Source organism: Epinephelus fuscoguttatus, linkage group LG4, assembly GCF_011397635.1.
Source record: "Epinephelus fuscoguttatus linkage group LG4, E.fuscoguttatus.final_Chr_v1".
Classification (NCBI taxonomy): domain Eukaryota; kingdom Metazoa; phylum Chordata; class Actinopteri; order Perciformes; family Serranidae; genus Epinephelus; species Epinephelus fuscoguttatus.
The window spans coordinates 38,301,917-38,316,644 of NC_064755.1; the positions used below are offsets into that span (position 1 = coordinate 38,301,917).

Here is a 14,728-nt window from a genome sequence, read left to right on the forward strand (position 1 = left end):
GATTTCATCGTAGACACGTGTGTATGTTTGTTCGTGAATGCCAATCATTAACTGTCACCACCACAGAAGGTCACACCACATTTAGGTCCCCAAATCATCCAATTGGACAATGGGAAAAAAGATGACAAAAGAAGAGATGACATGGGGTGTTTTTCCACTCTGAGTTGAAGCTTTTTCAACTCGAGGAGTTCAGAGTGCTGCCCTTCCACATGCAAATGAGGAAAGCCTGAGGCAGAGACCAACCTCCCTGCCCTGTCATGCGCCTACATGGAAAGCCTAAGGCAGGGAGAGCAGCAGCAAACACCCCCCGGGAACAGAACAAAGCAGCATCAATGACAAACAGAAATGACATTGATAAGTCAGACACAACATGAAAACGAGGAGCAGGGGTGGAGGCAGGTTGCAAAGTGGCTGGCAGAGGAAGCAGCAACAGTAGGCAGGCCAGAGCAGTTTAAAGAGGGCGTCCTGAATGAGACTCACCAATTGGTTGCATAGACAGGAATCATGTGATCTATAAGCTGACTCCCTTCCATCAATCAGCTGCTCCATCAGTTGATTGGACTGTTTGAGATCAGCTGATGTTGCTGGGATGTGAGCAGAGCTTGACACCTTGTCCTGCCTGAACTAACACTATGCTCAATGTCTTTAAACGTTACGGTTACGACTGAAAATGACAACAGAAATAAACAAGTTTGCTGATTTTGTGTTTTCTCAGTTTAAACCCATTGCCAGGTCATACAGGCAAAAGTTCCCATAAAAAGCGTCATGAGTAGCTCAGTTAAAGTTTGAGATTTCTCCTCTCAGAGATGATCTCTCAGTTTAAAACTTCATACTTGATGTTTGGCATGAAACCAGTTTAAATCTGAGTTTAGCCTGATAACAGTCCATGTGAACTGACAAACTTAAATTCAGTGTTTTTACTATGAAGTTCTGTGTCGTTTCTCTGTCAGGCGCTGTCATCAGACTTTTATGATGTCATGTACGCGGCTGTGGACTCCAGATGGGTTGGTACACCAACTGTCAGCTTTACTCATACCATCACTGATACTGGGACTGATACTGGTCTGTGTGTGTGTGTGTGTGTGTGTGTGTCTATAGGTGGAATCTCAGCCGGTCTATGAGAATTCGCTGTACATGTACATGTTCTTCATCTTTTTCATCATCATCAGTTCTTTCTTCACCTTAAACTTCTTCATCAGAGCCATCTTGGACAACCTGCAGAGAAGCAAGATAGGTCTTTACACTCACTGACACACAGACAAACACACAGACTCACAGACAGGCTCAGAGACAGACAGACAGGCTGAAAATGGACAGACAGAGACAAACGGACAGAGAAACAGGCTGAAAGACAGATAGACACACACACACACACAAAGACAGACTGAGAGACACACAGTGAGACAGACAGACACACACACACACACACACAGACACAGACAGAGAGACAGACTGAGAGACATACAGTGAGACAGACAGACAGACAGACAGACAGACAGACACACACACACACACACACACACACACACACACACAGAGACAGACTGAGACACTTGGTGTTTATTCTGTGTCTTTACTTGGTGTTTATTTTGTGTCTTTTTTTCCATCTTTACTCTGCAGGTAAACATATTTTCATCACAGAGGAGCAGCATAAAGAGTGGATTGCTGTGAAGAAACGTCTGCGGACCCCTCCGAGAGCTGTTCCAAGACCTCAGGTGGGTTCACGTCCTTCCTGTCGCTCTGCGTCCACAGTAGAGTTCACATTCAGCCAGCAGTCCTGTTACCATGTCAGCAGAAACCAGGTATCTGTAACCACCTGATCCAGAGGGGTATCCCAGGTAGGAGGTTCAACAAACTCAAAATCCTCTCCCGGCGTAAAGCATTGCGAATTAATTCTGCCTCAACATCGATGGGATTTCCTACATACGGACAGCCCATGTCTGTCTGACAGCTTGCTTCAGGGTCGGCAGTAGGGAGGAGACAGGATGAAATCAGGCTTCTTAACCTGCCAGCGAGCAGGTTAGGTTCACAGTGTCAGTTGCCATGGTGACTGACTCAGAATTTGACTTACCTGTCTTTCTGGAACTGAAAACCCAGAGTTTCCCTCATTTCAGGGTTAACATACTCAGAGTTTTCACTAAACCCAGTTTCTGGAATGCCCCCCACGTGTGTCATCAACTCAAGTTAAGTAGTCATGAGTGTCCTTGCCATGACAGGCGGCAACAGAAGTTACAGAAAAGCAACATAGAACAAAAGTCGGCTTTTGTGAATCACGTGCACTATGTTTTATCAGCATTCAAGACGAGCTTTGGATTGTACAGGAACTGTTGAACAGTACTGAATGATTGTTGAATCTCTGAGAGGGCCTGAGTCTGAGCCACGGGGTCCAGACTTGTCCGTAGTCATTAGTTCAAGGTCCACACAGTTTGATAGATTCAGCGTCATACTTGTGTTTGGCCATGTCGTCGAGCTAGTGTGCTGTCACTGTTAAGTTGCTGTCCATTAGTCACTCACTCAGCAGGAAACAGCACTTAAAAATAAAAGCTTTGTGTCAGAAATTCACTGCACTTAAAAACAAAGTCACTTGTTGCCCATTCAGAATAGACCCGTGACCCACTTTTGGACCACGAACAATTTGTGGACAGTAAAAACAAGATGTTTTTCTCTTATCTTGCTAAAAGTTCTCTCAAAAAAATCTGTTACCTAAGAGAAGAACAAAATGTCACAATGGGCACTTTTCAGCCTCCATACATGCCATCTCCTCAGCTCATTCAGTAATTTCCCACTCACGCTGCCTCGTCACCACACCTACCTGCCAGCCTATCGCCTGTGGTCCACCATGCCCACCTCATCAGGCTAACGCTGCTCATCTGTGGATCATTGCCTCCTGTCACTATGAAGACGCCTGCTTCACAGACACTCCTTGCCAGATTGTTCTTCGCCTACATGCAAGACTTCCCAGCGTTTGTTTCTAGACTGCTTCCTCTGTATCAACCCTGCCTGTCCCTGAGCTGCGGATCAATACTATTCCCCTGGAGACTCTGAAACTGAAAACTGACTCTCTCTGTTGTTTCACCAGTCTGTACATCCTTGTATTTACTGAAATGGTTTATTTAAGCTCAGTATAAACTGTTCCGCCTGTCCCTGGTGTTGCTTTTGGGTCCAAACTCCACCCGTTACACAAAAAATAAGAAAACACTGGTAAATCCCAGAAACTAGTGTCTACTAACAAAACACTCATCTGAGAACAATTTAGAAAAACAATCAGATGTTGAATTCGATTCGGTGATTTGATTTCACCAAATGTTGCCAGAACACGTTCAGTTACTCTTCAGTTCTTCAGATGTTTGAGGCAAATTCTAGAAACTCAGTACAAAGACTGTCTGAATGTTCTCATGAGATTAACTATGACACTTATTTCAGTGATTGTTCGGATCAGCAGACAAGACTCTAGAACATGTTCTGTGGTAGGGAACGTGGTTCTAGAGTTCTCTGGAAAAGATCTATGTCACTGATCCAAGGTTTGATTTCAGAGTTCAATCAATGTTCCAGTTCTGTTGTTCCCACCAGCTTTTCTAGAATCCGCCAAGTGTTGCTAGAATGTGTTGGAATGAGTTCTCGAGAGGGGTAAGAAGTTGGAAGGATTTTAGGATATAATGAGACAGCATGAACTGAAGCCCACTGAGTCTCAGCTTAGTGCCTCTTTAACACACTCTTCAATGTAGGCTGGTAGTGGTCAAATAAACTCTGGTTTCTAAGTTTCTCTGCTCTGATGTTGTCTGGTGTTTCCTTTTTCAGAATGCTTGCCAGGCTTGGCTCTTTGACCTGGTGACTAAACTACCATTTAATATTTTCATGGCGATTGTGATCTGCCTGAACGTGGTTCTCCTGATGGTTGAGACAGACCAGATAAGCATGCAGGCGGAAATCATCCTGTACTGGTCCCACCTGGTCTTCATCCTCATCTTCCTCATTGAGTTCATTCTGAAGATCATTGCGCTCAGACAGCACTACTTCACCGACGGATGGAATGTGCTCGACTTCTTAGTGCTCATCTTCACCATCGTAGGTGAGTCAGCAAGGTTTCCTGTGATGATGTCATCATCTCCTCATTGCAGAACACTTCGATTGATTCATTAAAATTTCCTTTAATTCAACGCACAACTTAGTCTTGGATCTTAGGAACAAGATCAAATAACATTCTCGTTTGGTCAGCGTTGTTTTTAAGGGTCCAAGCAACGAAACTAGCTGCTGGACACAAATGTTTTTGTTCTCATTATTAGGGGTTTAAGCCTGAAGGGCTGAAACCCTGTTGTTTTTGTACGAATTTATTAATTTTTCTTCAGAAATGTTTCTGCAAATTCCCGTAAGATGGCACATCACATGAAATTTTCATCAGTGATTGCAAGTTGTGTGGGAACGCTGCTCACAAATATGACCCTAATCGCCAGATGGCCCTAATTATAGTGCCCAAAAATTAAGTATTGGAAAGGCCACGCCCCTCACACCATTAGTCCAGTTACCTTGAAATCCGACTTACAGTTCCATGCTCCATGAGCATGTCCCTGAAATGTTTATCAAATTGGTCAACAGGAAGCAACGGTGTCACCAAAGGAGGGCGTAGCCCTGTGGAGATTTGGATGTAAATGTATGAGCATCTGTTCGATTGTCATAAAACATGTTGAATATTTTCAGTGGAGGTGTTGTTAACTGTGAAAGATCTTGATCCAAGCTAGTGTTCAAGTTTTTATTGCTGGCTTGAACCCCAGAGTTGCTGCTTGCGGCTTCATTTCTTCTTCTTCCTTTCTTGATATTTTTCTCTGCTGAAAATGTTTGAGCAGCAAAAACTGTAAGAAACTCACAAAAATTGGCAGGTGGGTTTCAAATTCCACCCACTTCCCAGGCACAAAAAGTGTCACTCAAGGTGGTGCTCTAACAATCAAGTTAATGATTTTGCAAACCGCTTGGCTTAGGGTGCTATCACACCTGCCCTGTTTGGTTTGGTTCAATCGAACTCAAGTTTGTTTGCCCCTTACGTGCGGTTCCTTTGGGCAGATGCAAACACAGCAATCACACTCGCTTCCACACCAAAACAACCTGACCAAGACGTTCTTGAAGAGTTGGTCTCGGTCCAGTTACAAACAAAGTTTGGTGCTGTTTGTTTGTGGTGAGAACGTGTTCCGACCTCAGTCAGATTAAATAAATAGTTTCTTAATTTCTTATGTTCTTGGGTATTTTTTGTTATGTACAGATATGCACTGATGACTGGTGGGCAATATGTATGTTGATGTATCCAGTGTCAGTTCTCTGATCATGAGATGAGGGTCTGCCCATTGGTCCGACAGCCCATTGGTCCGACCATATTAAACCCATTGTTCTGAAGTCCTGTTGTACCGAAATCATCATGATGCCCTGTGGTTAAGGTCTGGTTAGGTTTAGGCACAAAAACCTCTTGGTTAGGGTCAGGAAAAGATCATGGTGTGGGTTAAAATGAAAAAGAAAGTGGCAAACACATAAGCCGTGAGCCTGCTCCACCTCAAGCCTTTCCCAGCTGACCCAGAGCCGGTCGCGGCGCAACATCAAGGCAGAAATACGCCCGCCGGGAGCCATTCAGCAGCGCGGAGAGCTCCCCACACAATCCGGAGCCCAGAGTTAATAACAGGAGGTTATGGTGTTTCACTCTCTTCTCTCTATGGCACTTGTATCTCGACCAGTAGCCTACTTTTGTTGCATTTGCTGATCTTCTATGGTACACAAATACAGTATAGCCTAGTATAATCACATATCAGAACAACGGGACATCGGACTAATGGGATGTCGGACCAATGGGCTGTCGGACCAATGACATGGACCCCCTCATAATAGTGTGCACTGGAGCCCATTGTAACCACTTTATGCCACTGGCCAGGAGCCATGTCTTCCTGGTGGTGCAGTGCTGGGAATACAGAGGTTTAAGGTTCGAAGCCCTAGGTGGGCATGAAATAAAAATTCTATACAAATTCAATACATTTTCACTGAAGGTCAAAGTCACATCAAATGTTTTGCTTATTGTCAGTTGAAAAAGACACAAGCATTCAAATGATTGCAGTTTGCTCTGACCCTGATAAATGCCTCTTGCAGTATTAATACTTATTTAATTTCTTTTTAACCCAGAATAGTGACCGTTCCCTTTTTTACTTGTAGACCTTTTCCACTCCAGACACTTAAAGACCTTTGGCTGAAGGAGTAAAGCGAGATTTATACTTCTGTGTTAAATTGACGGCGTAACTACGATGTAGGCTCAGCGTTGACACAGAGCCTACACTGTAGCCTGACATGCACCTCCCCAGTAACTACACATCGTGGCGACGCAGACCTCCTGTCTGTTTCTGTCAGCTGAAACCTTTTCCCTCAGTGGAAACTAAGCTTTTGTTTAATTTCACAGTTAAGAAACAACAAAATGTGAAGACAATAAAGCCTTCACAAAAATAGCATTTTACGTCTTGTGTGTGATTTATCCTGGCTTCATAGTTGAGGAATGCTTCACTCATTGTTAGACTAATTCACACAATGTAAAATGCCATAGGCTTGTGCTAATAACGTTAGTGTGATTTATTTGTTTGGAAAAGGTGTTTAGTATAAGACAGCTGTTCTGTTGGTGAATCTTGTGAGTTGTAATGGGGCTGAATTTTGTAACGTTGCCTCTGTTAAATGTTGCTGTTGTCCCTGGTTTCATATGAGAAGAGGAAAAGTCTGCTAGCCGCTAGGCTAATTTATACAATGTAAAATGCCATAGGCTTGTGCTAATAGTGTTAGCATGTTGTATTTGTGGGGAAAATGTGTCCAGATAAAGACAAGTGTTTGTCTGTGAATGCTGCGAGTTATAGTGAAGCTGATTTATGTACTTGTGTTTGAAAGTGTCTCTATTAAGCCATGTTTAATGTGTGTTTAATGTGTGTTTGGAATCAACTAAACCTTACAGTACTTCAGAGAAACCTTGTTGCCAACCAGTGTTTTGGAGGTGTAACTGCAGAGTGACACAGACACACCACCACACAGGTATAAATGTTCACAATGGCGTAGGCGATGTGCATAGGCTACCACATAGGGTCTGCACAGAGCTGACACACAAGTATAAATCTCGCTTTACTCAACACCCTGGAAATCTCATCTGAAATCACAGTCACATGGAAACAACCAGTCAGTCCTAATCCCCCCACACTGGTAATACAATGATACCGATGGTTAATAGTGGGGCAGCTGTGGCTGTGTAGGTAGAGTGGGTCATCTCTTTCCAGTGGTTCCTGCCCACATGCCAAAGTGTCCTTGAGCAACACACTGAATTGTGGTAGCTTGTGTAATACCTGTGTGAGTGTGTGTGTGAATGGGTGAATGAAATGTGCTTTGGATAAAACTTTGATATAAATATTTAAATGCATGTTGTCCACAGAGCCCACGGGAGAAGTGGTCTGCAATGTATCATGAAGTCAACCCAAGCTGTGAAAACTGTAATGCTGCCTCACTGTGTACTGTTTATTGTAACCATGTCTTTGTCTCCATCTGTCTGTGTCTCCATCTGTCTGTGTCTCCGTCTGTCTGTGTCTTCGTCTGTCTGTCTCAGGCATGTTCTTGGCTGATTTATTTGAGAAATACTTCATCTCACCTTCTCTCGTAACTGTGCTCCGATTGTTTCGTGTTGGACGTATGCTCCCTCTCATTCGCTTTAGCAGGGGTATCCGGAAGCTGTTATTTGCCTTCATGATGTCACTTCCTGCCTTCATCAACATTGGCCTCCTCCTCTTCATTATCATGTTCACCTCCTCTCTCTTTGGCATGTTTAACTTTGCCTATGCGAGGAGAGGGGCAGCGATTGATGACATGACGAACTTTGAAACGTTTTGGAACAGCATGAGCTGTTTGTTTGTGATGACCACGACAGCGTCATGGGGTGGTCTGCTGCTTCCATTGATGACCACGCCGCCAGACTGTGACCCCCACATGGAGCACCCAGGATCCACAGTCAAAGGGGACTGCAGCAACACAACAGTCGCCATCATCTTCTTCGTCATCCACATCATCCTGTCCTTTCTGCTGGTGGTCCACCTGTTTGTCGCTGTTGTCCTGCAGACCCTCAAGTCAGAGGACGGAGAGCCACTGAGTGACGATGAACTCCAGATGTTTTATGAAACCTGGAGAAAGTTTGACCCCGAAGCCTCGCAGTTCATATCCTACAGGTGAGTCCAAACTACTACTATGGTTAAATGTGATAAGCCCAAAGGACTGGATGGAGGCCATCGTCAAAACATGCTCACATGTGCAGCGCACACTATCAGGTTATGGAAAAAGTATTTCCTGTTGTAGGGATGAATAATGTCGTGTATTAAGGGTTATCATGTCCACCTCATCAGAAACTGGCGAGGTATAAAGAGGAATATTGGATTTCTCCACAACGCTAACTTTTTAGCGCATTAGCTTACATTAGCTTCAATAGCAAAACAAACTGGAGGAAACTGTTCAAGTGTCTGACACTTGAACAGTTTCTTTTGCACTTTGAGCCCTATCTCTGAGTTGTTCATGATGAAATAAAGTGGCTAAGACCAAAATTGTGACGATGGCTCCTTTTCGGAGAATTTGTCTTTGCCCTGCCTGGCTTAACACTGCTGCCTATGGCCATGTGTGAACCTGTCCTAAACCACCCTAAACGTTCATTTTCAAAGCCATGAAACTCACCGAGTGGTCAGTGGTGTTTGTTGATGTTCTGACATAAAAATTGTAGCAAACTGTGGTTTCCATGATGATTTATTTGACATTATGTCTAATCCACTGATTTTCTATAGAAGCCTCATTGCCGTTTGTAGTAATCCGCCACCGGAAACAGAAAGGGGGTTGTTTACGACAAGGTTGTAGTCATTGTAGTCTTTTAGCTCAACGAAAGTGCCGGTTCGACAGTGCTGTGTGCGCTCCTGGAGGAAGAACAAGAACGAACAAAAACGTTTTGTAATAAGTTTAAACACCTGCACAATGGATTACTCGCTTGTAAACAACCTTTGCAGTACGATGCCTTTGAACACAATGCCAACCTTCTTCTTCTGCTTCTTCTCTGTGTCCCATTACATTGCAATGGTTTCCTGCTGGTTGGCGACACCCACGTAAAGGAGCATTATCGCCATCAAGTGGGCTGGAGTGTGTAACGTTTCAGGGTCAAACGAACGATCAAGCGGAAGTTTACACACAGGTGTGAGGCAGCTGAAAAAATAGTTCCACAATCCAGATGTAGAGCAAAAACACGGATGGAAACCACAGTTTGCTACGATTTTTATGTCAGAACATCAACGAACACCACTGACCACTCGGTGAGTTTCATGGCTTTGAAAACGAACGTTTAGGGTGGTTTTAGGACATGTTCACACATGGCCATAGGCAGCAGTGTTAAGCCAGGCAGGGGAAAGCCAAATTCTCCGAAAAGGAGCAATCTGTTTGCCTCCAGCTAAGCCCAGCCCACCAAAAACCATCATACTGTTGTTTACTAACAGTAAAAGGGTCTGTTGGGTTCTAATGCATTGTACAGTAGAGTCATATTCATGAGTACAGATCTGTTCTGTGTTCCACAGTAAGCTGTCAGATTTCTGCGACTCTCTGAAGGATCCTCTGAGGATTCCAAAACCAAACTCCATTAAACTAATCCACATGGATCTGCCTCTTATGCCTGGAGACAAAATCCACTGTGTGGACGTCCTTTTCGCACTCTCCACGCAGGTAACATCACCTGATAAATCATCATTAATATTATTATTATTATTATTATTATTACTGTTGTTGTTGTTATTAATGTTATTATTATTCTGTATGCGTGCAGGTGTTAGGTTACTCTGGACAGGCGGACACTCTGAAAGCCAGAATTGAGGAAAAGTTCGTAGACAACCCATCCAAGGTTCTATTCTATTCTATTCTATTCTATTCTATTCTATTCTATTCTATCCATTTGAATTGTGTACTGTTCTGTAGCTGTTAGCAGATATCTTAACTGAACCCCAGAGTTTGGCCCCTCACATCCTACTTGTGCATGTAGAGGGTGTTGTAATTTGCTCAGTCAAGAATTATGATAATGAGTTTAGATCTGTCGTCACAGTCAGGACAGTTTTATGTTTATTTTCTGTGTGAACACAAAAATCAATTTCAATCCCTGCAGCTCTGAATTTTGTCTGTTAGGCAGAAAATCAGGTGTCAAGTCTGAAGTTTTTAGGAGACAGTTTCAGGGGAGACAAAGACATCCAGGCATGACTTTATCTGGAAAACCGTTTGAGAAGAACAGTGTTAATTCTAACAGCTATTTTAGATTTAGTCTTAGTCTCCAAACAAACATGTTTATTCGTTTCAGTCACATTTTTGTCATTTTTATCCTTCCTAGTTTTAGTTGACGAAAATTCACGAGATTTTAGTCATTATGTTTTTTATCTTCAAACTTATCCAGTTTAGTTTATCAGAAATTAGAATCAAGGTGTATAATAATTTCATTTAGACAAATTTTTCTACAACTACTAATAATTTCTGAACACTTACAAACTGTCATTTCTCCAGCAGAGTTTGACACATTTAAATGTTGATTTACGAGCACACACTTGCTGATCGTCATTTGAAAAGCTCAACATCTCTCTATTTAGGTTTTTAAAAACTTTGACGACACAGATATCTAATCTGAGACAACTATTTGTCCCCAGGTTCACTGTAAACTGTGACTTATTGATCTCACTGTTAAGAGGCAGTAAAATAACTTAAGTGAAGCCTGAATTCTTTCTTCATCTGCAACATGTTAGTCTGGAGGTTTAAACTCGTGTCCTTTCACAGAGTCGGTGATTCAAACTAAACTTTCATCTCTGTCAGAGAAAGCTGATCTGAGTTCAGACTGTTAACTTACAGCACAGCTACACTCACAGATAACTGAGTCTCCTACCTGCCTGTCAAACACCATCAATCCATAAACCTTTTCCCAAACAGTGAGGACTGAGTGGAGTTTCACAGGTATCAGCTGTGAAGTCCGGCGGCCGGTGGCTGCTTGCTCCGCTGCCATTCAGCAGCTAACATGGGGAGCTAGCTGCTAACAGCCAGCACTGCAACTAACAAACTCCACAAATCCATTCAGCAACTCCACCATCCAGTCAGACACACACAGCTGACTATTTGCTGTTGAATTACAGCTCACAGCTGACACTGCTCCAGTGTGAATGTTTTTGCTAGTGAAACATCCTGGTGCAGACTATTTACTGGAGTTCACCAGCCTGTCACTCATGCTGTATTTGAAGATAATTGTAAGCACGGCTGTTCTCAGCTTTCAATGTCCAATAGTCCACCATGAACATCTCTGTCTTGTCTCGTCAGCGAAAGTGAAGCATAGATTTCGTCTTGGTTTTTAATATCAAGATCTATTTTTAACACGTCATCGTCTCATTTTTGTCATGGAAAAAAGGTAACTGACAAAAAAGCGTTGCCATAGTTTTCGAAATAAACACAGGAGGAAACATCATTATCGTGTCCCCCCACCTTCTGACACCAAACCTGCACCGCCCCTAACATACAGTTATTGATTATCATTACCTCCAGGTGTCGCATGAACCAAACAGCAGCACTCTGCAGGGGAAACAGGAAGACGTGGCGGCAGCAGTGATCCAGAGAGCGTACAGGAAACACATTCTGCAGCACAGAGGTGCAGAGGAGCCGGCAGTGGAGTCTGTGAACGGGGGTGGTGGTGTTTCAGGTGGAGCCTTACAGTAAGTCTCTCCCCCACGCTGTTCTGACGTCCTGCCAGATGAGAACCTGAGGGAGTCTATCATCAGTCTGGACCGCACCTGTGGACCGAGCTCTTAGGTCAGAGACAACACAACTGGAGTTAAAGTTTGCTGCGGACAGCTTCGTTCTGTGCTCTACATCTGTCTCTAAGAAAAGTTTTTATTACTGCGTCGTTAATTCCTGTGTGTCCTAACAGAGCTCAGTCTGTGCAGAGACATCCCAGGTGATGTTAAACTTCACAATCAACTACTAATCCAGGTTACTATAACATGTACACAACATTTATTATTAATATATCTCAAAAATGTATGATTGTAGATGCTTGGTCCAGGACCAGGTGATATCAGAAAAAAATTCTGACACTGATCAGCATCTCTGTTGATCCCACATTCTTTGTTTTCTGCCTTTTTGTTTCCACACTGCTTACTCACGTAATTACACTCTGGAGGGAAGAAAGATTACAGATGTTTCTTAAAAAGATGCATTTATACTTTTTCCAGTGTCAGGGATTGGCCTCCTCCTGATGTTTGATGTCACTAAAAACAACTCAGAGCTCTTATTATGAGCCAGAATTAAAAATATTTCAGACAAAGTATTCAGTGAGACAGAAAGATGCATCTTTTACACCTGAACAAGAAAAACGTTTGTTTTATTGTTTCATTTGTTGGAATCAGTCTGTTTTACAGCAGACTGATTAAAAAACACACATTATTTGACAGTGCTAGTACCATGAAAGGTTTCCTCACAACACCCGGACTTTATTTTGAAAATAACAAAACTTTACTCTTAAAATATTATGACTTTATTCTGGAAATATGATGACTCCACTCTGAAAATATTTCCCCTTCATACTGGAAATATTACAACTTTGCTCTGGAAATAAGATTTTATTCTGAAAATATTACAACCTTATTATGGAGATATTTTGAATTTATTCAGAATATATTATGACAATACTCTGGAGGAATTAAAACTTTTAAGATTTTTTTATTTTAAACTAACTGCACAAAAAAAAGAACAGCAGCATTAATTGTAACATCAGCATATCAAACTAACATCATTATTAAAGTAATGTAAGCATTAAAAAAACAAACAAGCATTTCTTTTGAAAGTGATGTTGGCGGGAAGAAAACTAACAGTAATTCAATAATATAAGCATTAAAAATGGAAATTAACATTAAAAATAAAATGTTACAGGTATCGGCAACCTTAGCATCATTTCCACCAAACACTTTGGGTATAGTACCTTTGGAACCAACAGTAACCCTTCAGACATGGTACCTAGACCCCAGTGTTTCCACCACAAACAGTACTCTTAAATGTGGTTGTTGTCACTCACTGCTCCGTCCAGCACTCACTGTATTTCCTCATCACCGGTAACACAGAGGGAAGTCTGCACCTCGTTTATTGTCCACAGAACGAGGCTGCACGCCAGGCTTTGAATGAATGTAGGTATTGTCCGTCTCCAGAATGCAGGAAATCACATCTACCACATCCAAAATGTTCTGGGGGAGGACCGCCAGACCCCCACTATACCACCATTATCTCTCTCTGTATGGTATTTGTATGTAAGGCATTAGGCCCTATCCATCTCCAGCAGGCGCCCAGAAATCCGTTAGGATGAGGGGGATCAGGATCACATCTACCAAATTAGTTGACAAACAAAAATTTTATGTGTCTGTCTAAACAACAAAATTGTGGTCGACCCTACTGAATCTCACTCCAAGGTTTTTTTGAAAAGTTGACAGCCCTGCAGTTTACTAATAAAACTCTCCACAGTATGAACAGTGGTTACATGAGCCTCAAAACCAGCCACAACTCAGCCCTGAGCAGAGTGACTGTCCTCTACTGACCAATCAGACTGCAGTGTTCACAGCTCCACCTTTTAGTACCAGATCTGTGTGCTAGGTACCCCAACAGAGGGGATGGGGACGGTATGGAACGGTTTCATTGGTACCATCCCCAACTTTTCACAGTGGAAACAGAAAAAAAGCGACTGAACTGAACCGTACTGTACTTCTCAGTGGAAATGGGGCTCTTTATTACCAAAAGAGACTTTTAATGAAGGGAAAACAGCCTATTAAGTCTAAATTAGCCTGTACTGACAGTGTAAATGAGCATTCATTCATGTTTTACAACAAGGTGGTGGAACTGCACAGGGCAATGATTATTATGATCATTTGGTACTTTAACTTTGCAGAGCTGACAGTGAAAGCAAACCTATCTGTCCATGTGATACTAAACTCTCTATTTTATTCCAAGACTTACTTTTTTGGATTTGGCATCCAGAGCTAAGCAGCTAGGAAGACTCGAGACTCACCACTGCTATCAAGGTTCGGCGAAATTCCAAGGAATAGGTGCCGGGCAGTCGATGTGTTACGCACATTTTAGTTGTTGAAAAGTTAAGACATTTTTTTATTTGGTATAGAGACTTGTTTAGGCCTACAACACTGATATATGATATATACCTGGATTAAACACCTGAGTGGTTCCTTTCTTATTAAAGTAGCTCCCAGTGAGGCCACCAGCTGCTGAACATGCATTAACCACAACATTAATTGTCTCTAGCTGATCGATTGATTGATTATAGGTTATTAACGTCATGCTCTGACAATGTTTAACATGTGATTTAGCCAGATATTCTTGCACTGCTGTCAGAGTATCATGCAGAAACCCTGTGTCCCCATGTAAGAGATGAACAACTGAGCACTTCTTTATACTTTTTTATTTGATCTTTTTTACTGTATCTTGTTGTAGCCACAGTGTTGGTATATCGATGCTGTTTCTCTTTATATATAACTTTACACATTACACAAACTCAATAAATGGAGCTCAAAACATTTAATGTTGTCTGATCTTTATTTTACGACTCTAGTCAAGATATTTATAATTACGATTCTGTCTAATCATTTGATTAACTTTCATTGTATATTACAGAATTGTTTGATTTTATGATCTACGGATA

At 42.2% G+C, this 14,728-nt stretch overlaps 1 protein-coding gene across 5 annotated transcripts in view; it reads left to right on the forward strand.

The window, feature by feature from the left end:
- LOC125887260 (sodium channel protein type 4 subunit alpha B-like) overlaps positions 1-14,603 on the forward strand; it is a 39,188-nt gene extending 24,585 nt beyond the window's left edge. For 2 of the 5 annotated variants that reach the window (XM_049573946.1, XM_049573949.1), the window contains 8 exons: positions 951-1,004; positions 1,099-1,234; positions 1,621-1,715; positions 3,799-4,069; positions 7,601-8,213; positions 9,591-9,735; positions 9,836-9,910; positions 11,578-14,603. In XM_049573946.1, the coding sequence (XP_049429903.1) occupies positions 951-1,004; positions 1,099-1,234; positions 1,621-1,715; positions 3,799-4,069; positions 7,601-8,213; positions 9,591-9,735; positions 9,836-9,910; positions 11,578-11,748 (1,560 nt within the window). In that variant the 3' untranslated portion in view covers positions 11,749-14,603. Of the gene's footprint in view, positions 1-950; positions 1,005-1,098; positions 1,235-1,613; positions 1,716-3,798; positions 4,070-7,600; positions 8,214-9,590; positions 9,736-9,835; positions 9,911-11,577 lie in introns of all 5 variants that reach the window. The other 3 variants (XM_049573945.1, XM_049573947.1, XM_049573948.1) reach the window with 2 other exon arrangements.
- Positions 14,604-14,728: the final 125 nt, after the last annotated feature.